The 21,726-nt window shown below is 33.7% G+C and overlaps 1 protein-coding gene across 1 annotated transcript in view; it reads left to right on the top strand.

Annotated features, from left to right (window-relative positions):
* ERBB4 (erb-b2 receptor tyrosine kinase 4) overlaps positions 1 to 21,726 on the top strand; it is a 671,873-nt gene that overhangs the window by 377,818 nt on the left and 272,329 nt on the right. The window contains exons 12-13 of the mRNA XM_029224991.1: positions 13,912 to 14,044; positions 19,218 to 19,311. Coding sequence (XP_029080824.1) covers positions 13,912 to 14,044; positions 19,218 to 19,311 — 227 coding nt within the window. The remainder of the gene's footprint in view (positions 1 to 13,911; positions 14,045 to 19,217; positions 19,312 to 21,726) is intronic.

Here is a 21,726-nt window from a genome sequence, read left to right on the forward strand (position 1 = left end):
TGTAAACTCTTAAGAGGCCAACATGATTTAAATTTACCAAGTAGTCCATGAACTAATTAATTAATTTATACCCCACCTTGTACCAGAAAGGGTTTAAGGCAGCTCAGGCTAGCAATTTTTACAAAATATAGCTTATAATTTGTGAGGAATTCACATTTTAGCTCTTTTGGATCCTGAAAATTATTTTCCAGAGAAAAGAGACCTATTGCAACATGAGATTCCTGTTTTGAGTGAACTTAAGTTCTTATATATTCTTCTGTTCCTCATAGAATCAAGAAATATAAAATATTGTTATATATCAAAATATGCATGTCCACATTGAATGAGATTTATCCTTTCATTGAGCCTAGATTGTTTCCTTGGTTTTATACATTTCTGAAACCTGACAGAAAGCTTGCTTTTTTTTTTTTTCTACTTAAGCTTCTTATCTCACAATACTATATTTGTGTTTGTACATGCCCCAGACAAAGCAGATTATTCATGGAAGTAAAATAGAAACTTTTTCAACACTAACTTATAAATATTTCCCTAAGTTAGGGTTATACTCTCCTTTTCTTTCACTTACTTCAAAAAATGAAACAAAATGAAAATAAAACAATAGTACCTCTACCTTTTAAAGGTAAGATTTAGGTATGAAGACAAAAAAAAAACAAAAAAACTAAGAAACAATAAAAGAATGAGAGAAAAACATTCTTTTTCTTTAACTCATTTAATCATTTCACAAATCCCTTCTTTTACCTTTTGTAAACCTGAATAAAAAGCAAATGGGAAAAGAAAATGTGGAAAGAAATTAAATGTGAAAAAGCAAGATAGGAAAAATGTATGTAATTATTCCATATCCCTTTAAGACTTCTAAACTTTTGAAAAAAACAAAAGAAGATAAATAATATTAATAAATTAAAAATCTAACATTTTCTTCAACTTTCAGTGTTAGGTCTCTTGGAGGTTGATCCACTTTTCAAACCATGAACATATTTTATAGTTGACTTTACAGTTTCAGGAAGAAATGAAGCAATTAGAAGAAAGCAATTTTGTGGTGCTATAATTTAATATTAAGCATATAATTTTTCATTTTTAACGTCTTAGAGTAAACAATTTTTGCATGAAATCCATTTATCAAAATTTGGGTTTTGGTCTCATAGTACATTGGATCCTGCATTTTCAGAAATGTAATTATCCTATAAACTTGGCTTCAGATGTGCTGCTGATGTTTACACTGAACCTACAATGACTGCCCACATGTGATTAAGGCCATTTCATCATCCATAGTGTTATCTGCAAAGAGGAAAACAAATATTTGCTTCATTTTAAATGTACTTAAATATTGCATTTTTAGACATTCTTTCTTAATATACCACACACAAGACATATATGAGCACACACACATATTCATTACAAGACATATGGATACACAGACGTACAGCATAAGGTGTGTATTCATATGCTCACACAACACATACACATGTACACAACCCTCGGACACTTACACATGCATTCACACGCATAAATGCAAACACACAGTCACCATAAAATACTCTCATCTAAATCTGTATATTGGCTTGGTAGCTTAAAAGAAAAATCAACCTTGATTTTTAAGTGTTTTTTGGAGTTCAACATGATTTAAAACAGCAATGACAATAAAAGAAAAACCTCACCTCATCTATAAAGTGTGACCATAGCTTGAGCAATCTTACTCTTTTAAGTCAAAATTTTCAAAGTAGACATACAGATGTCTTTATGGTTTGAAGAGATTGAGATTGAGAGAAACTCTAGGACATGAAAAGCTGGAACATTTTCTACCTCCTTTATTTGTATGGTTGTGGTAGGGACAAAACAGTGCTGGTTGGAAGGAGTTTTATAGCAGGTTTATAAAAGTATTTGAAGTTTCTTTAAATAGTTAAGCATAAATTTTTAACACCAGAATATAAACAGTGAAGAGATAAATACAACAAACCTTTGTAATCTGAATTACATTTGAACTCAGACATCTTTATTTTTTAAATATTTGCACATATACACTTAAAACCAACATAAAAATGAAAGAAACTATATTCATAATTACCTTTCAAATTGAAATAATTTTATTTTTTAATTATAATAGTGCTTTTATCATTGTTAGAAAACAAAACAATGGACAAATTGTAAAATTTTTTGTTCTAATTCTGTGAAGAATGCCATTGGTAGTTTGATAGGGATTGCATTGAATCTGTAGATTGCTTTGGATAATATTGTCATTTTCACAATATTGATTCTTCCAATCCAAGAACATGGTATATTTCTCCATCTGTTTTTGTCACCTTTGATTTCTTTCATCAGTGTTTTATAGTTTACTGAGTACAAGTCTTTCGCCTCCTCAGGCAGGTTTATTCCTAGGTATTTTATTCTTTTTGTTGTAGTGGTATATGGGAGTGTTTCCTTAATTTCTCTTTCTGATTTTTCACTATTGGTGGAGGAATGCAACAGATTTCTGTGCATTAATTTTGTATCCTGCAACCTTACCAAATTCATTGATTAGTTCTAGTAGTTTTCTGGTGGCATCTTTAGGATTCTCTATGTATAGTATCATGTCATATGCAAAGAGTGACTGTTTTACTTCTTCTTTTCCAATTTGTATTCCTTTTATTCTTTTTTCTTCCCTGATTGCCATGGCTAGGACTTCCAAAACTGTGTTGAATAAGAGTGGCAAGAGTGGACATCCTTGTCTTGTTCGTGATCTTAGAGGGAGTGCTTTCAGTTTTGCATCATTGAGTATGATGCTTGCTGTGGGTTTGTCATATATGGCCTTTATTTATTTTTTATTTATTTATTTTTAAATTAAATTAATTAATTTATTTTTTTGGCTGCGTTGGGTCTTTGTTGCTGCACCCGGGCTTTCTCTAGTTGTGGCGAGCAGGGGCTACTCTTCATTTTGTTGCGCGGGCTCCTCATTGCAGTGGCTTCTCTTGTTGCGGGGCATGAGCTCTAGGTGCACAGGCTTCAGTAGTTGTGGCTCGCGGGCTCTAGAGCGCCGGCTCAGTAGTTGTGGCTCATGGGCTTAGTTGCTCCGCAGCACGTGGGATCTTCACGGGCCAGGGCTTGAACCTGTGTCCCCTGCATTGGCAGATGGATTCTTAACCACTGTGCCACCAGGGAAGCCCTATGGCCTTTATTATGTTGAGGTAGGTTCCCTCTCTGCCCATTTTCTGGAGAGTTTTTATCATAAATGTGTGTTGAATTTTGTTGAAAGCTTTTTTTGCATCTATTGAGATGATGATATGGGTTTTATTCCTTAATTTGTTAATGTGGTGAATCACATTGATTGATTTACATATACTGAAGAATCCTTGCATCCCTGGGATAAATCCCACTTGATCACGATGTATGATCCTTTCAATGTGCTGCTGGATTCTGTTTGCTAGTATTTTGTTCAGGATTTTTGCATCTATGTTCATCAGTGATATTGGTCTCTAATTTTCTTTTTTTGTGTATCCTTTTTCTGGTTTTGGTATCAGGGTGATGGTGGCTTCATAGAATGAATTTGAGAGTGTTTCTCCCTCTGCAATTTTTTGAAGAATTTGAGAAGAATGGGTGTTAGCTCTTTTCTAAATGTTTGATAGAATTTGCCTGTGAAGCCATCTGGTCCTAGACTTTTGATTGTTGGAAGATTTTTATTTATGGTTTCAATTTCATTGCTTGTGATAAGTCTGTTTATTTTTTCTAATTCTTTCTGGTTCAGTCTTGGAAAATTTTACCTTTCCAAGAATTTTTCCATTTCTTCGAGGTTGTCCATTTTATTGGCATATACTGGTTTGCAGTAGTCACTTATAATCCTTTGTATTCCTGCAGTGTCAGTTGTGATTTCTCCTTTTTCATTTCTAATTTTATTGATTTGTGTCCTCTCCCTCTTTTTCTTGATGAGTCTGGCTAAGGATTTATCAATTTTGTTTATCTTCTCAAAGAACCAGCTTTTAGTTTTATTGATCTTTGCTATTGTTTTCCTCATTTCTATTTCAATTATTTCTGCTCTGATCTTTATGATTTCTTTGCTTTGACTGACTTTGGGTTTTCTTGTTCTTCTTTCTCTAGTGGTTTTAAGTGTAGGGTTAAAGTGTTTATTTGAGATTTTTTTGTTTCTTGAGGTGACATTGAATTGCTATAAATTTCCCTCTTAGAACTGCTTTTGCTGTGTCCCATACATATTGGGCAGTTGTGTTTTCATTGTCATTTTTTTCTATGTATTTTTTAAATTTCTTCTTTGATTTCTTCTGTTATCTGTTGGTTATTTAGTAGTGCACTGTTTAGCCTCAATGTATTTGTGTTTTTTTACAGTTTTTTTTTCCTGTAATTGATTTTCATTCTCATAGCATTTTGGTCCTAAAAGATGCTTGATATAATTTCAAGTAAGCTGTGTATAAAAATATTTATTGAATAAGTGCCATATTAATGGTAATTTCATTTATTTTCTATTTTTCATATCAGTACTGCCATAGTGTGAATCTTAGTTCATAAAAAATTTTGTACTATGCAATCATTTCCTTGGGCTAAACACTTAAAAGTGGAATTTCTGTGAAATTAGGTTATATATAATAAATTTTGGTATATATTGCTATGTCATCTTTCAAAAATACTAGATTAGTTTACACTTGTCCTAAACAATGTTTGATAAGGAATATTTTCCACTACTCTTTACAACACTTGATATTATCCATGGATTTAAATTTTGGTGATCAGAAATATGAAAAATAAGTCTTTTAAATTTATATTTTTTAGTTGATATTGAGCCTCTTTTTATGTGTTGATTGATCCTTTCTATTTATTTTTTGTATATTACATAGTTATAAGCTTTATCCATTTTTTAATTCTGGATTTGAAAACACTCATCATAAATTAAATCCATTAAATTTTTGTGTCTTAAATATGTTGTGTATAAGTTTCCTTCTATATGCAATTTTTAAAAATTTTGTCTTTTGATAGACAAACATTTTATGTTTTTATCTAGTTAAATGGATACATCATTCTCTTTTTTATGTTTATGATCTTGGCATAGTCTATCTTTTTTCTTCTAGTACTTTAAAACTATATTGAAATTTTTAATCCATCTAGAAGTTTTGGTACAGCATAATTTTAAAAACTCTTAATTTGGCTGGGATATTGACATAATTTACTGAATAATCCATTTCTTCTCACTGATTTTAGGTGTCTGCAATATTTAGCTAAGTAGAGAAAAAGTGCCAGACTCAACCTGTATAGTTTAATTTAATCATCACCACCACCCTGTGAAGTGTAATTATCACCATTTTGCAGATGAATATACAGATGTCCAGAAAACTGAATAATATCCCCAATGTTTGGAAGCCATAGTAATTAAAACAGTATGGTACTGGCATAAAAACAGGCACATAGGCCAGTGGAGCAGAATGAAGAACCCAGAAATAAATCCACAAATAAGTTCAATTAATATTTGATAAGGGAGACAAGAATATTCAATGGGGCAAGGATAGTTCTTGAAAATGATGTTGGGAAAACATGGATATTCACATGCAAAAGAAAGAAAGTGGACCCCTGTCCTATGCCACTCATAAAATGAATGCAAAGGGATAGGGAGGGTGGGAGGGAGATGCAAGAGGGAGGAGATATGGGGATATATGTATCTGTATAGTTGATTCTGTTACAAAGCAGAAAGTAACACACCATTGTAAAACAATTATACTCCAATAAAGATGTTAAAAAAAAAAGGATTAAGGACTTAAACATAAGACCAAAACCACAATATTCTTAGAAGAAACATTGAAGGTGAGTTCCTTGACATTGGTCTTGGTAATGACTTTATGGATATGACACCAAAAGCAGAAGCAACAAAAAGGAAAAGCCAACCCACGGAATGGGAGAAAATATTTTCAAATCAGATATCTAATAAGGCATTAATACCCAAGTTATATAAGGAACTCATGCAACTCAGTAACAAAACAAACAAACAAACCATCTGGTTAAAAAATGGGCAGAGGATGCGAATAGACATTTCTCTAAAGAAGACATACAAATGCCATCAAGTACATGAAAAGGTGCTCAACATCACTAACCGTCAGGGAAATACAAAATGAAACCACAATGAGATGTCACCTCACATCTGTTAGAATGGCTATTATCAAAAAGAGAAGAGATAGCAAGCACTGGTGAGGGTATAGAGAAAAGGGACCTCTGGTGCACTGTTGGTGGGAATGTAAATTGAAGCAGCCATGATGGAAAACAGTATGGAGATTCCTCAAAAAATTAAAAATAGAATTACCATATGATCTAGCAATCCCACTTCTCTGCATCCTGATGTTCACTGCAGCATTATTCACAATAGCCAATATATGGAAACAATGTGTCTGTCAACAGATGAATGGATAAAGAATATGTGTCATATATACACATGTGCGTGTATATGCATACACACACACTAGAATATTATTCAGCCATAAAAAAGAAGAAAACCCTGCCATATGCGGCAACATAGGTGGACCTTCAAGACATTATGCTAAGTGAGTTAAGTTAGACAGAGAATGACACATACTGTATGATATCACTTTCATGTGGAATCTAAACACATCAAACTCGTAGAAACAGAGAGTAGAATGGTGGTTTTCAGGGTCTGAGGAGTGGGGGAAATGGGGTGATGCAGATCAGAGTGCACAAACTTTAAGTTATAGGATGAATAAGTTCTGGGCATCTAAGGTACAGCATAGCAAATATAGTTAACAAAACTCTATCTTATACTTGAACGTTGCTATGAGCATAGAGGTTTAATGTTTTCACCACCACCACAATAACAAAATGGTAATTACATGAGGTGAAGGAGGTATTAACTGAACTTATTGTGATAAACACTTTATGATATATATGTGTTTCAAATCACATTGTATACCTTAAATTTAAACAATGTTAGAAGTAACTTTGTCTCAATAAAGTTGGAAAAAATAAAACTTGGCCATAACTGTATAAGCTTTAAGTCTTTTCATATAACAAAGAAAATAATAAGCATAATTAAAAGGCAAAAAAGAAATAGAAAATAAAAGCAAACAAGAGAGCATATCAGCTCACAGAACTGAGAATTGCAAGGGATATTCCTTCAGGCACAGATGGATCTAGGGGTTAAACAACATCACCTGGACTCAGTCCTTCGACATTGCCCGATTCTGCTTTCTTCTTAGGCCAGCTCTCTTTCTTCATTAAAAATGTTTGGCCTTGGCTTGGAGAATTCACGAAGTTTATAAGTACAGGTAAAATAGCTCTACTTTCTCTCTCCCAGCATCTGTATTGTGGAAAGTTGACCCTGCTTGGGTCATATGCCTATCTCTGAACAGTTCACTATTTTCTCTCTGCCACCAACTGTTCAAACATGTTTTTAAGTCAGTCCCTTCAAAGCAATTGGAGTGATATTTTAAGAACAAGATCCTAACTCTCCTGCTTAAAATCCTTCATCAGTTTCCCACAACTCTTTGGACAAAGCAGAAAACCCTTTAAATGGTCACTAGGTCCTACATAATCTGGCCATTTTTCACCTCACTAGTTCGTCAGATATTACTTTCCCACTCAATGCTCATGTGCAGTCGGTTCTGTGAAAGCACCTGATCTTATTCACTGGTCAGACTCTCTTGATTAGACTTGTAATCCCCAATTTCCCCTAGCCCTCTTTGCTTAATAATTCCTATTTATCCTTCTCATCTCACATTGTTGTCCCTCTTTCTGTGGACTGACCTAATGCTACCTACCCATTAGGTTAGGACAACTGTTATATTTTCTCTCAAAAAAATATATATTATACAATATAAATGATTATTTATCTAGTGCTGTCTTCCTAACTGGACTGTAATCCCTACATAGAGACAATATGTATTTTATTTTGTATTTCCATCATATCCCCATTTCTTAGCATTGTCCAGTATAAACTAAGTAGTTTCTCAACAAATACTTCTAAAAGTAAACACATGGATATACTTGTATGTTTCCACATTTCTCTTAAGTATGTTTATTGAGGGCTTAGTTAGGTGAGTAACCCTGCATTGTATACTACTAATATGATGTCTAATCTTCATCATAACCCAGAAAGGTAGATTATTTACTTTACAGATAAGTAATATGTAAATAATTGCCCAAGGCTGCATGGCTAGTCATAGCGTAAGGATTTGAACCTATGTTGACCTGATCAGAAAAACTGAACTGTTACAACTAAATCATATTTTTCAGGCTTTATAGAAAAAGATTAATGGTATCTGTCCAAATTCCAAGTCAAACCCATGCCTCTACATATGGTAACTAATGCAAACAGCATACGTAGGTAGTCTTGTACAATGAAAGAGAAGATATTTTTTCTGCCTTTGTGCTTGTAGACAGGTACTTCATTTCAATATTTTGAGCTAATCCATTTACTTTCACACATGCAGCACAAGTAGCAAGATCCATTATTTAAGCTTGCCTCTATTTTAACGAAAGCAAGTTCAATATTCTCTGTAAAGGTCGAAATACTAAGCACATTATTATCTCTCCAAATTTTTAATAGACATAATTTAATAGGTATAATTCAGATGAGATAAAGAAAAAACAATTTTACAGCTTCCAGAAAAAAAGAGAAGTTAAAGGTTGCCTAACAACTACATTGCTAAAGTTTCTTTAGAGAGCTTTATAATGGTGTTTCAAACTGTAAGCCATTGAATAGGCCCTTCTACTCCTTCCTATGGGACTATCACTCTGGGAGGTCAGAGAGTGGTTGAATTCTTGGTACTGATTGAAAACTTCTTTTCTCTCAAGAACTTCAAAGAAGTATTTTCCTTGGCCTTTTGTGGAGACACTTCCCATGTTTTCACTCTGCAGAAAATGATCAACCAGCCTTGAATACCATCATCTAGTTATTTGGAAAGAGTGAGAAGAAAGTAATTATTATGGTTTCCTGTTTGTATTATTGCTTTCCTCCAATAGGTACTGTTTCCCTGATGCAAAACTGCTCTGAAATTGAGCATCTGAATACAGACTAAGGAAGGTAGTAGGCAGCAGAAAAGAAGGTAGGAGTTTGTGTGAAGCCAATACTCTCTTTTTCAACTAATGTCAAAGCAGATAACAGAAAATTAAGGGAGAAGGGACAAGAGTGAGAGGCTTTCACACCTGAAAAAATCAATGTGAGTTGGTGAAATAAATAGATCAAGAAGTTGATGGACTATCATGAAATGGGCAGTACAAGGGTGTACTGATGGCTTGTCAACATCCTAAAGGAAGAAACTGAAAACACATGTGAGGGTCTTAGACAGATGTTGATATACAAAGAATTTGAGGCATTGATTATATTTTCTACAAGGACAGGAAAGTGATGAATACAAGCAGTCTGAGATTCATGATACTGTGCAGTATGATTTTGAATATACTCTACTTGCCTTTACAAGTTGCTTTTAATAATATAACTTTTGATTTTTTTTCCCTCTTCAAGCTTTCTTCTGATAATTGTTTATCACATAAATAAGTATATATAAAAATTGTATATAAATGTACTAAATGTACATATGAAAATTTGATTTTACACATTATATTCAATCAGCTTGATTGAACTCTCTTTCTTACTCCTTACATCTTTATAAATTAATGGGAAGTCATTTATACATCTAGGAATCAGTGATATGAGACCTATGTTAAGATTTCATTTCTACTGACTGATTTTGTACAGTGAGAGAACCCTCTTTCTCTGCATTATGAATGAATCAGAGGAAAGAACTCTTGCTATTAGTTCAAAATCGGTGTAACAGATAAACTGTCAGCCTTTCCCAAGTAGAACATCAAATCATTCAACTTTTGAAGAGTTTCCACAAAAGAAGAGAAAAATAGTTATGATATATGGTATTTCAATTTAATGATTAAGACATGGAGAGAATCATAATTAAGCAAAGTCCACAAACTTTATGAGTTACCTAGAATAATTAATAATATGAGAACAACAATCCTTATTACAGGAAAATGCTCTGTATAGTCACTATTCCCTCAGATTATCTTTTAAAATTACATTTATCTGTTATTTAGGATGATAACTATAAAGTAAATAAGCTAAAACAGAATAAAAGGAACTATAATTTTCAATAAAGTTTTGTGGGGTTCTTGGAGGCTATTTGGGGGCATTTTTGAGAAATCTTATATGAATACGTTTGTCTATGAACAAGAAACAGCAAGTAATTCCACTTTGAATTTTAAAAGTAAATATGGATGGAATAATAAAGACTGTTTAGTTGTCATAAAAAATTTGGTTTTCCAAAATATGTCATGAAAAGAGGAAAATGGGAAGAGGACAGATTGGACAAACAGTAAGGTCAATGATTTTAACCAAAATTGTCATAATAAATGTAAGTGGTTAAATACCCTAATTAAAGGCAGAGATTGTCAGATTAGATTAAAAAAGCAATACCCAACTATATGCTGCCTACAAGACACAAACTTCAACTATAAAAACACATATAGATTAAAGGTGAGAAAATATACCTGGAGAGATAAATAGATCAACACAAGAGTGGAGAACTATGAATAAACCTACAAGTATGTGGACAACTGATTTTAAACAAATATGCAAAGGCAATTTACTGGCAAAAGGATTGTATTTTCTTTTTTTTTTTTTTTTTTGCGGTACGCGGGCCTCTCACTGTTGTGGCCTCTCCCGTTGTGGAGCACAGGCTCTGGACGCGCAGGCTTAGCGGCCATGGCTCACGGGCCCAGCCGCTCCGCCGCATGTGGGATCTTCCTGGACCGGGGCACGAACCCGTGTCCCCTGCATCAGCAGGCGGACTCTCAACCGCTGTGCCACCAGGGAAGCCCAAGGATTGTATTTTCAACAAATGGTCCTGGAAAAATTGGATATCTACATGCAAAAAAAGAAAAGAAAAAAAGGAATAGATCCTTACCTAGTACCTGTGTTGGTGAATTTTATGTCTCAACTTTACTGGGTCATGGAGAGCCCAGGTATTTGGTTAAACATTACTTGTGAATATGTCTGCAGGGTATTTCTGGATGAGATTAGCATTGGAATTGGTAGACTGAGTGAAGCAAAGTGGATAGGCATCATCTAATTCATTGAAGGCCAGAATAGAACGTATTCACTCTCTGCCTGACTCCTGAACTGGTACATCAATCTACTTCTGCCCTTGGACTGGGACTTAAACCATCTGTGCTTTTGGTCCTTAGGCCTTTGGACTCAGATTAAACTGTACCATGGACTTCCCTGGGTCTTCAGTTTGTAGATGGCAGACAAGGGAATTCCCAGCCTCTATAATTGTGAGCCAATTCTTTATAACAAATTATATAAAATATGTAGATATAGATAAAAAGATCCTATTTATTCTGTTTTCCTGGAGAACCCTAACTAATACAGTATAATATGCAGGCTAACTTAAAATAGACCATAGACCATATGAACCAAAACTCATAATGCTTCTAAAAGATAACAGCAGACAAAACTTTTGTTACCTTGGGGTTAGGCAAAAATTTCTTAGATATGATGCCCAAAGCACGATTTATAAAAGATAAAATTGATAAATTGGACTTCACCAAAATTTAAAACTTATACTTTTCAAAAGACAGTGTTAAAGGAACAAAAAGGCAAGGCTAAGACAAGGAAACAGTACTTGCAGAATCTGTAAAGAACTCTCAATGCTTAATAGTAAGAAAACAATCAATCCAATATAAAATGGGCAGAAGATTTGGTGGCACTTCACCAAACAAGATATATGGATAGCAAATAAACACATTAAAAAATGTTCAACATCTTTAATCATTTAAATGCAAATCAAATCCACAATGAGATACCGCTACATAATATTAGGAAGGTTAAAATTAAACAGGCTGACCATACCAAGTATTGATAAAGATATGAGGAAACTTCAGCTCCTGAGTTGAGTTTATGGCTGTTGGGAATGTAAAATGGTACAACTACTTTGAAAAACAATTTGACAGTTTCTTAAAAAGTGAACCCTGTACTTATCATATTATCCAGCCATTTCTGTCCAAAGGAAATGAAAGTGTATGTCCATACAAAGACTTGTAAATGGATGTTCACTGTAACTTAATTTTTTTTTTGTAACTTAATTTTTAATAGCCCCAAATGGGAAACAGTCTGAATGTCTAGCAATAGGTGATTGGTTTAAAAAATGTGGCATATCCATGCAATGGAATATTCTCAGTAACAAAAATGCATGAATATTGATACAGCAACATGTATAAATCTCAAAATAATTATGCAGAGTTAAAGAAACTACATAAAAAGAGAGTACATACTGTATATTTCTACTTACATAAAATTCTAGGGAATGTAAACTAATGGGTATTGAGTAACAGAAAGTCGGCCAATGGCTGTCTGAGGGGAATGGGGTGGGGGGGGAAGGGATTATATAGGTCATGAGGAATCATTTGGAGATAATGGATACATTCATTGCCTGGATTGAATACATATAGCTCATGATTTCAGGCATCTGTCAAAACATCAAATTGTATACTTTATGTATGAGCAGTATATGTCATGTATACTTCAATAAAACTATTAAGCATACACACACACACACATACACACAAGGTTTCTCTCTTAAACTATATTGGAAGACATTATTCAATTAAGTAGTCATAAATTAAAAAGATATCTTGATAGGTCTATGTCTGCCTTGAGAAAGAATTTTATACAGTTTAACATAGGGCCCTCCTTAAGGCTCCAGAATATAGGAGAAAGAATACATGAATTGGGAGATTTTGTTTCCTTGTTTAAAAACTAATCAGCATCACGGATGCTGGTAATTCACTTTCTCAGGCATTTGTTAGAGAAGGTAACTTTCACAGATATGATCCCTCTTTAAATTACAAGTGCATAGCTAATGCTATTCCATCCCATCTCACAAATGCTCTTATCATAACAATTTGCATCCCTTAATAAATACAGTTGGTAACTAATGGGAAGATAAACAGGATTTTGATGTTTTCATCTTCTGAGAACTTATTAATATTTTATGAAAACCACATATAATTGGGTTTCAGACATCTCAAATCACTTTTCAGACACCCAGAATAACATTTGAAGTCTTTATAGGCCCTTCTTATTCAATAGCTATCCGTTCAGTAAAATTATGTTTTTCAGTATAAATAATAATACACTGAATAAGTATTATTTGATATAAGAGGGAACAGAAATGGTAAACCTTAAGTGGCAGTTTTAAAACATGGCCTCATATTCTTTGGCACTTCTCCCATCAACAAAAAATATAGAGATAAGACTAAAGACCTTTGTTACTACTGTAATCTCTATACCTCCTCATAAATAACCACCACACTTTGTTTAAAATTATTTCAAAACTTTTTTCTTACTTGTGCCAATTTGACTCAAATATCAAGGTAATCTTAGTTGCAGTGTACCAGAGGTCTGTAAGAAACTTGTATTTTATTTCCATTTCTTTTCCCGCCTTCTTACATTTCATATATTCTTCTTTTTTCTTTCTTTTCCCCTTTTGATGTTTTTTGTTTTATGACAAATATCACTTGTTCTGTTTCTGCATGAAGTTCTCACATGGAATTGATGTCAAAAGGTGTGGTGTGTTAGTGGAGCAAAGGGTTGGCTTTAGAAAGGTGTCTTTTGTTCCTTACGTTAATTGGAAGGTTAATTTCTGTCACTACTTCTCCCTAGAGTTTAGATATAGGCAATTGATATTTGTTCACTTTTATGAAAAATGCAATGGTGCTACACACACAGTGACTGGGGCTCTGCAATATGAAAGAAGTGGAAGATAAAGTGGGCCATGGTGACTAAGTAGGCAAGCAAAGTTATCTGCCACAGATCTCTCTCACTCCTTCAGAAATAGCTTTACTTAGGAAGATTCATATTAAAATGGTAAGTTTGGACGCAGGCTTCTGTTTTATTTCCCTTGATTTTGATGTGTTTTTCAGCTGCTGAAGGAATGGTGTGCAACCATCTCTGTTCAAACGATGGGTGTTGGGGACCTGGGCCAGACCAGTGCCTGTCGTGCCGTCGCTTCAGCAGGGGAAGGACCTGCATAGAGTCTTGTAACCTCTATGACGGGTAAGGCATCTTATAATGTCTCTATCTCATGAGCTTTGAGGTACTGATTTATTCAGATATTAAAATGATAATAAAAGGGTAAAATTTCAGAATGTTTATGCTTCCAAGATTTTTAAGGAGAGTTTTTGTTGCATAAAGGAGAAAACATATAAAAGAATTCTTTTAAGGGGAAATCATTTTATTTGAATGAACAAGATAAGTCAAAATGCATATTGACTATTATGTACATATTTAAAAATGTGTACCAAAATAGATAATTCTTAATAAATTATAGTAATTTATGCTTACGCAAAATTGAAAAATGTATTTCTATTTTCTTTATAAAGGACATTGTGATAAGTAATATTTCCTCCTCAGTGTCTCAACCATCTTGGTTTTTTTCTCATGCTTTCCTATTAATCTTCACCTGGAGTGACTGTGTTAACTTTTGATTTTTTTTTTCCATTTAGGTTGCGTGTCTATTTGATTGTGTATTAGGAACAACACACATTTCTATGTCTCAGACAGCTGCTTAGCCCTATAGAGAAATTACCTTTGTAGTTGCTAGTTGAAAAGGTTTTTGAAAGTGTTCTGTCACTTTCTAAAAATAACCTAAGCTATATTTTACATCAAGTATTTAAAATTTTATCTATAGTACTACAATAATCAAATTGACAACAATAAAACTTAGTATATACCTTGTTGCATGGCATTTCATATACTCATAAAATCACTTTATCCTAACGTACCATTTCATGCATCACAGTTGTCCTTCATTAGTGTGATAATGCAGTTTTTAGTACTGTCCCTGAGTCAAATTTTCCTATATTTCTCACTGAAAGGATTTTCAACATTTTTGTAAAAGGGTAGTTTTGAAGTTGTTTCTCCTTCTGCCTCATGAATTGTCCCATTTTAACAACCGTTTCCATGATCCCAGATAACATTTTATTTTTGTATTTTACATTAAAGGATAAAAATCTATGGATCTTAATAATATAGATATGTGTCTTCTTTGAAAGATGACCAAACCAATTCCCTCCATGAATTTAGGGAGAAAAAAGATTGAAATTAAAATTAGAAGTTTAAGTATAAAAACAATATTAAATCGGAATTTAATAGTTTGAAATGGTGATGCCATTTGCACAACTCTGTGAATATACTAAAATATGCATTAAATTGTGCACTTTGAATAGGTGAATGTCATGGTATATGAATTATCTCTCAATAAAAGCATTACTGAAAAAAGGGTTTAATAGTTTTATCAGGAAAATTTCAAATTGAAAATTTGTAAAACACATCAACTCATACATTTGATAATGAATAGCAAATTATTTGCTACTTGTCTCATTGAATTGAACTGTATTAATGCTTGTTCACATTATTATGAAAGAAAGATATTTCCTGTACATAAAATACATCAGATCAGATATGATTCTCTGTGTGTGTGGCAATTGATGCCACTAAAATGGAACTGATAGACCTTAATTCCACTGTGTTACATTAAAAGTTTATTGAATATGTATGTGCGTTTCTAAGGAAGGAATAGATTATAGAAATCATTTTATCAAACAGAAGCATCTTATAAACAGTGAGAAGTGGGAAAATTAAGTGTTGACCAAAGTCGTAACATTGTAAAAGCACCAAACCAACCCTAGAACTCAGGATGTCTGATTTTCATCCTGTGAATGAACTGCCATTGTTTTTCTTTAATATTTCAGTTTTAAACTTGTCAGAAATATGAAATTGATGTATATGTGGATGTATACACTACCCTCTGTCTCATTTTTGTGAAACAATGAAAGCTAAGCAAAGGAAAAATACTGGTCCCCTAAATAAACAACACTGATTATCCTGTTGTTTTTGAAAGCTTAACATTTTCCAAATCATTAAATCAAACATATTAAAGAAATATAAAGTTTTTAATGTAGTTTTGCAGCAGTAATGGGGTCCTAGGAAATCATGCACAAGGTTTAGTTTAAAAGATAATAAATGAAAGTATCTTATAAATATCTGATGTAATTCTTGCCAGCCAATGATAGATGTCCCCACCTCCAATCTTGTGGTATTGCCAAATTACTTCCAACTTTGCCTGGCAGGTAAGACAGTCTTTGAGGAAACATGAATTCAAATTCTAACTTAATCACTTCCTACTTGAAATGTCCATCCACCGATAAATAACCTAATTGTCCTAAACTCTGTTTTCTTACATGGAAAATGGGAATAATAATGATGTGATTATTATTATATCATATTATAGTATAATAATAATAATGATTGTGATCATCAAATGAGAAAATTCTTATTCGAATTCCTACTGTTAAAACAATTATCATCATTTCCTTTTTGTGTCTATTAATCTGAGCTCATTAAATAGGTAGAACAGTCACTTTATACACTGCTGAAAATAAATACAAATATGACATTTACCAAAATCAGGGAACTTATTTATATATAAAAATAGTTTGACTATCATTAAAGAATAAATCCTAAAAAGAGGATTTTTTGAAGGGGGAAAAAAAAAATCAGTTAATCCTGGCTGTTACACTCAAATCCAGATCATATAAGTCACTATATTTTTGCAACTCCTAACTACAATGCCCAAGTATTCAAAATGAACAAGAAAACTAATTGCAATGCAATCCTAATTTTTTTTTTCTTATCTGGCAACATGGTTAAATGCTTCTGAAACTTTAATAACAACAGAGAAACATCAGAAAGAGTGCCAGTCTAAGATCTTTGTAGGCATTTTTATGTTTAATATTCACAAGCTCTCATCGAAACACCCTTCTTTTCCTTTTTCAGAGGATATTTAGGGAATCAGGTCTAGAGAAGTTAAGGGATGTAAGACAGCAGTATTAATCTTGGTGCTGGGAACACGAACCAAATCCAAAGTATTTGCTCTAGATCACAGGATTGGCTAAGGTAGCACACACACAACAAAACTGTGAGAAGTATACAGCAGCAAAAACACAAAGCTCAGTAAGCAAAGCTCATGCTCACTAGAATGTGAATTTTTGTATCAGATTCAAGTGAAAGGGGATCTCTGGCAAAGTCACAGCAGAATCACTAGGGGACAGGGAAGAAAAAAGGCAATGATGGAGACAGTGACAATAAATAAATTGCAAGGAGGATCTGTTCTGAGAGCAGAAAGGATGAGAGCCAGAAACCACACAGATAGAAGTCTACTCTATAAGAGAGAAGGCAGCTAGGTTGCCTCCATGATTTTTTTTTTTTTTGCGGTACGCAGGCCTCTCACTGTTGCGGCCTCTTCCGTTGTGGAGCACAGGCTCCGGACGCGCAGGCTCAGCGGCCATGGCTCACGGGCCCAGCCGCTCCGCGGTATGTGGGATCTTCCCAGACTGGGGCACGAATCCGTGTCCCCTGCATCGGCAGGTGGACTCTCAACCACTGCGCCACCAGGGAAGCCCGCCTCCATGATTTTTTATGACATATTCATTTTACTCCTCAACTCTGTGTATGGGGAAGGGAGTTTTGGAGAAGAGAAAGGAAAGCATGACCCATGTTTTAGTACCATAAAAATTACCTTCATTTAGTAACCTAACTCTTTAGTCACCCAAGAAGCTGTTTTCAGAAACACTGCTTTGCTGATGATTGCAGGGTGTGCTGTAAATATCATATAATTTCACTTACACATAATGATTTTTATGCTTTTTACAATTTAGCTACCACCCCATTCCCAACCCCCACCCCAATACCAGGTCATTTTGACTTTCATATTCTGAAGATTTCCTCTATTGAATACTTTATATCACTTGTTGATGAAACATGCAAAATAAAAACTTTTTTATGTAACTAAGATGTTAAACTCAAGAAAATTCATAAAAAGTTAATCCATAGCAAACCAACACTTCACTTTGAGTGCAAAATCCATGTAACTAAATATGTACATTCATACATAAATAAACCATAGATTTATGCTATTTATTTTGAAAACCAAACCATTATTTTACCTTGAAATATATGTAATCTTAATCTAACCAACAGAAAATATAGCCCACCCTTTGGATTTCAATCATCTATTAAGGCTTTATAATAACCAAATAAGATAGTTCACTATGAAAAAAGAGTGATTATTTCACTCCAGGGAAAAATAAATTTGAATTTATCACCTAGTTAATCCATAATTGCCATATTTGCAACGCTGTTAGTTTGGAATGGTCACTCATGATACAAAGGCACAAAATAATGAAGTAGCTATATATATTTAGTCGTTTTGTTAATGACTCATAACTGAAATTCTAAATTGTTTATACCCAGTACCTCATCCTCTCACACGTTAGTGGAAATAGTGTGTTTTAAACATATTGTACATGACTGATACCCAATTATTGAAATGAAAACTTTTAGGATAGATATTAATTGGAGAACTTATATACTGGTAAATTTAATATTCAAATAGCCACAAAATGTAAGGTTTGGGGAAGTGATGACCATCCGCCCACATTTTAATTAGAAAGTTTTAGAATGTTACCATTCAACTATTTTTTATTTTATATCATATAGAATTCTTCAAAAAGAATTTAAACTGAAAAAGATGTTATATTAGATCAATAATCTAAGAAAATAAAATCTACCATAAAAAAGATATTTTTTCTAATTCTCCAAGAAAGATATTTTAAAAGAAGAAAAGAAATCAAAGTGTTTTTTGAAGTTTCACTAAAAATAAATGGAAGAATCTTGGGATTGAAGGACAAGGATGGGGAACATTCATGTAACTTAGCAACAAGAAAAATACAATAGTTCTGTCAAAGTTTAAAAAATAAGCCTTCAGCCAAGAGTAAAATTTTATATAGAGACAAACAGGCACAGACTTACTTAAAATAGCAGAAATGGTTCTGCTGTGTCATCAAAAGAGTCATCCTTTTTTTTCTTTTCCTTTTTTTTTTTTTTTTTGAGACTGCTGGAATCTTTCTCACAAGAGAGAGATTTCCTGAATGAGTCTGTCGTTGAACCCAATGGAGGGCCAGGAGAGCCATCTGGCTGCAGTTTATCTTTTCTCCTAATGGAGAACTTACTCATTAATGTACAGGGAAATGATTCTGATGCTCCTGGCACTTAGAGAAACAAACTCTAGAATTTACTTTGCCAACAGGACTTTTAGCAGATGTTACTTCATTTGTTAAGTTGACAGCTTGTTTGCTTACACTGCCTCATACTGCTGATGTATTCACAGTGAATTTCGGGAGTTTGAGAATGGCTCCATCTGTGTGGAGTGTGACCCCCAGTGTGAGAAGATGGAAGATGGCATCCTCACATGCCATGGACCGGTAAGCCTGAAGACATGCACGGTTGTGTCGGCTTATTTAGTTTCATGTATGAATGTCTGTCAAGTCATTGCTTTATCACTTATCCATCCATTGAATAGGTATTTACAGCATGCTATGGGGAATCACATTCAACATTCTCCCCTCAAGAGGCTTACAGCTTAGTAGTAGAGATAAGGTATTTAAAACTTCAGTTTCTTAAATATTTATGTCCCAGATAATGTATTTAAAAAGAAGATATGGAGTTGTCCTTGAAGACTGCACAGGGCTGAAAAGAGAGATAAACAAATAATTATTGAAGCAAAATAATTGATAAAATATGTATAAATTGTTATATGAATACATTTGAGGGAGAAACTAAATCTTTGAGATGGAAATTGAGACACCAAGGAAAGCCAAAGAAAAGTGATGTTTCAGCTATGCTTTGAAGAAGAATCTGAAATGAGGAAACATGTAAAGATACGTAAATGTGAAAGTTTATGTTGTTTGAGGTAAACTGTAACACGTTCGTACCTGTGTTTAATCATTTAACTATAATGGCATTATGAAGGAAAATTGAAAAAAAGGAGGAAAACAAGCACTCATAAACTAAAATCTAAAGCTGTGTGATAAGTACCATGGCCGAGAGAAAAACTGAACTCTGATGATTGAAGGAGGGGCTATGGGATCAGGAAAGTCTTTATGGATAAGTTGACATTTATATAGTTTGAAGTTAGTCTTGTGGAGAAAATGATAATTATTTTCTAGACCTTCCTTTGGTTCCCATCGTTCTTAATAATGAGGCTTTTTCTTAATAATGAGGTCAGTATGAGTTTGTCATTCTAAAGTGTCATATTCATCCTTCTTTAGACAAATTTCCAGTTTATTTGTGTATTGAGTCATCATTCAGTAAATAACTTGGGGACCAACATTTGGGTGTAGCCAAGAGCTCAACACTGCTCCATGAGAATTCATTTCAAATTTAAATAGTATTAATTTTTCTACCAGAGTGCTTATTCAGCACTTAATTAGCTTAGAAAAAAATTATCATTGAGCCCTCCAAACTTCCATTAGGCCCCAATGAGCTGTTCTGGAACTTCTTCTAAAGAAGGATGTGGAAAACTTGGACAGTTCAGAGGACTACCACAAAGGATGATTAAGCTTGGAAAACCAGACCTCTGAGAAAAAGAAGTGGTGTGATTTGGCCTGAAGAACCAAAGTCTAAAAGACAATTTAATATGTAATGATCTCCAAGTAAGTATGCTAAGGGCATATGCAGCTATTTTCTTTTTCCACTAAGGATAGTCATTTAAAATACAATTAATCTGCAGCATGAGAAATGTGGACTCTGTAAAGAATGTCAGGAAACACGGGAAAGTAAAATTCCATAATGGGTTTGTTAAAGTAAGTTGAGCTGTCTCTCTCTATGAGACTTCTCTAAAAACTAGCATATTTAGGAACCATACATCATAGAATGAAAAACAAAAAATCTCTTTCCGAGAAAGAGACTTTGAAAATGTACAATTACAATAACCAAGAATTTGGCCATCTCCTTTGAACAAGGCAAACCACAAGAGTAGTCCCGTCTTTTTCAGTTCCTTATGCTGCCTCCTATGGTATAAAAGTATGCTCGTAAATAACTAGCTTATTGATTTCTTTGTTTTTACAGTCTATTTGATCATTCCTTTGTTCCTTAAAAGAATTGAGACGGTTTATAAAAATACACATTAAAAAGCCCTAAAAATTAATATTCTTGCAATTTTCAAAATTACTTGAAAACCAAGAAAGAATGAAAAAACAGGTTTTTAGTGAAGACATTTTAATTCTGTAAGGACAACATTGTTGGGCCATATGCTTAAAATCACTATTCAGTGCTAAAATTGTAAATGAGTATGTCTAGAGATTAGAGAAGGCAATAAGTCAAAAGTAGAAAAAACTCCGTAAAGTTGAATCACTCATTTGTGGAAGATCAGAGCATGAAATCTAGAAAACTGACTGGATCAGTAAGCCTTAAAATGCAAAGCAGGTAAGAGCACAGTGTCTTTTAGGTTATGGTATCTGAAAAACTGCCAGGATTGAGCTCAAGCAATAGCCCAAACTTTGCTCCCTCTAGGGGGTTGCTTGTTTTCAGCCTTTACAATTTATATTAGGTGTATGCCTGTTTCTGGGTCTACATGTTGTTTATCAAAACTAAAGACGGAAGTGGTTTTGTGTGCCAAGTAACCGGCATATATCACTTAGGATACCCAGGAGGTTCAGGAAACTTCTTCATGAGACTGATACAGTGATGAGATAGAGGAAGAAGTCATAAAGCTAACTGGAATTTCCACACCTGGTCTTATGATTTATTCTGCTGAAATCTCATTTTCTTGAACTGTTAATGTTTCCCTAATGATAAGAATTGATAAATATTTATATTTGTCAAACACTATTACCTCT

The sequence above is a fragment of the Monodon monoceros genome, unplaced genomic scaffold (genome assembly GCF_005190385.1).
Source record: "Monodon monoceros isolate NGI ecotype Baffin Bay Population unplaced genomic scaffold, NGI_Narwhal_1 Super_Scaffold_16, whole genome shotgun sequence".
In the NCBI taxonomy this organism is placed as follows: Eukaryota; Metazoa; Chordata; class Mammalia; order Artiodactyla; family Monodontidae; genus Monodon; species Monodon monoceros.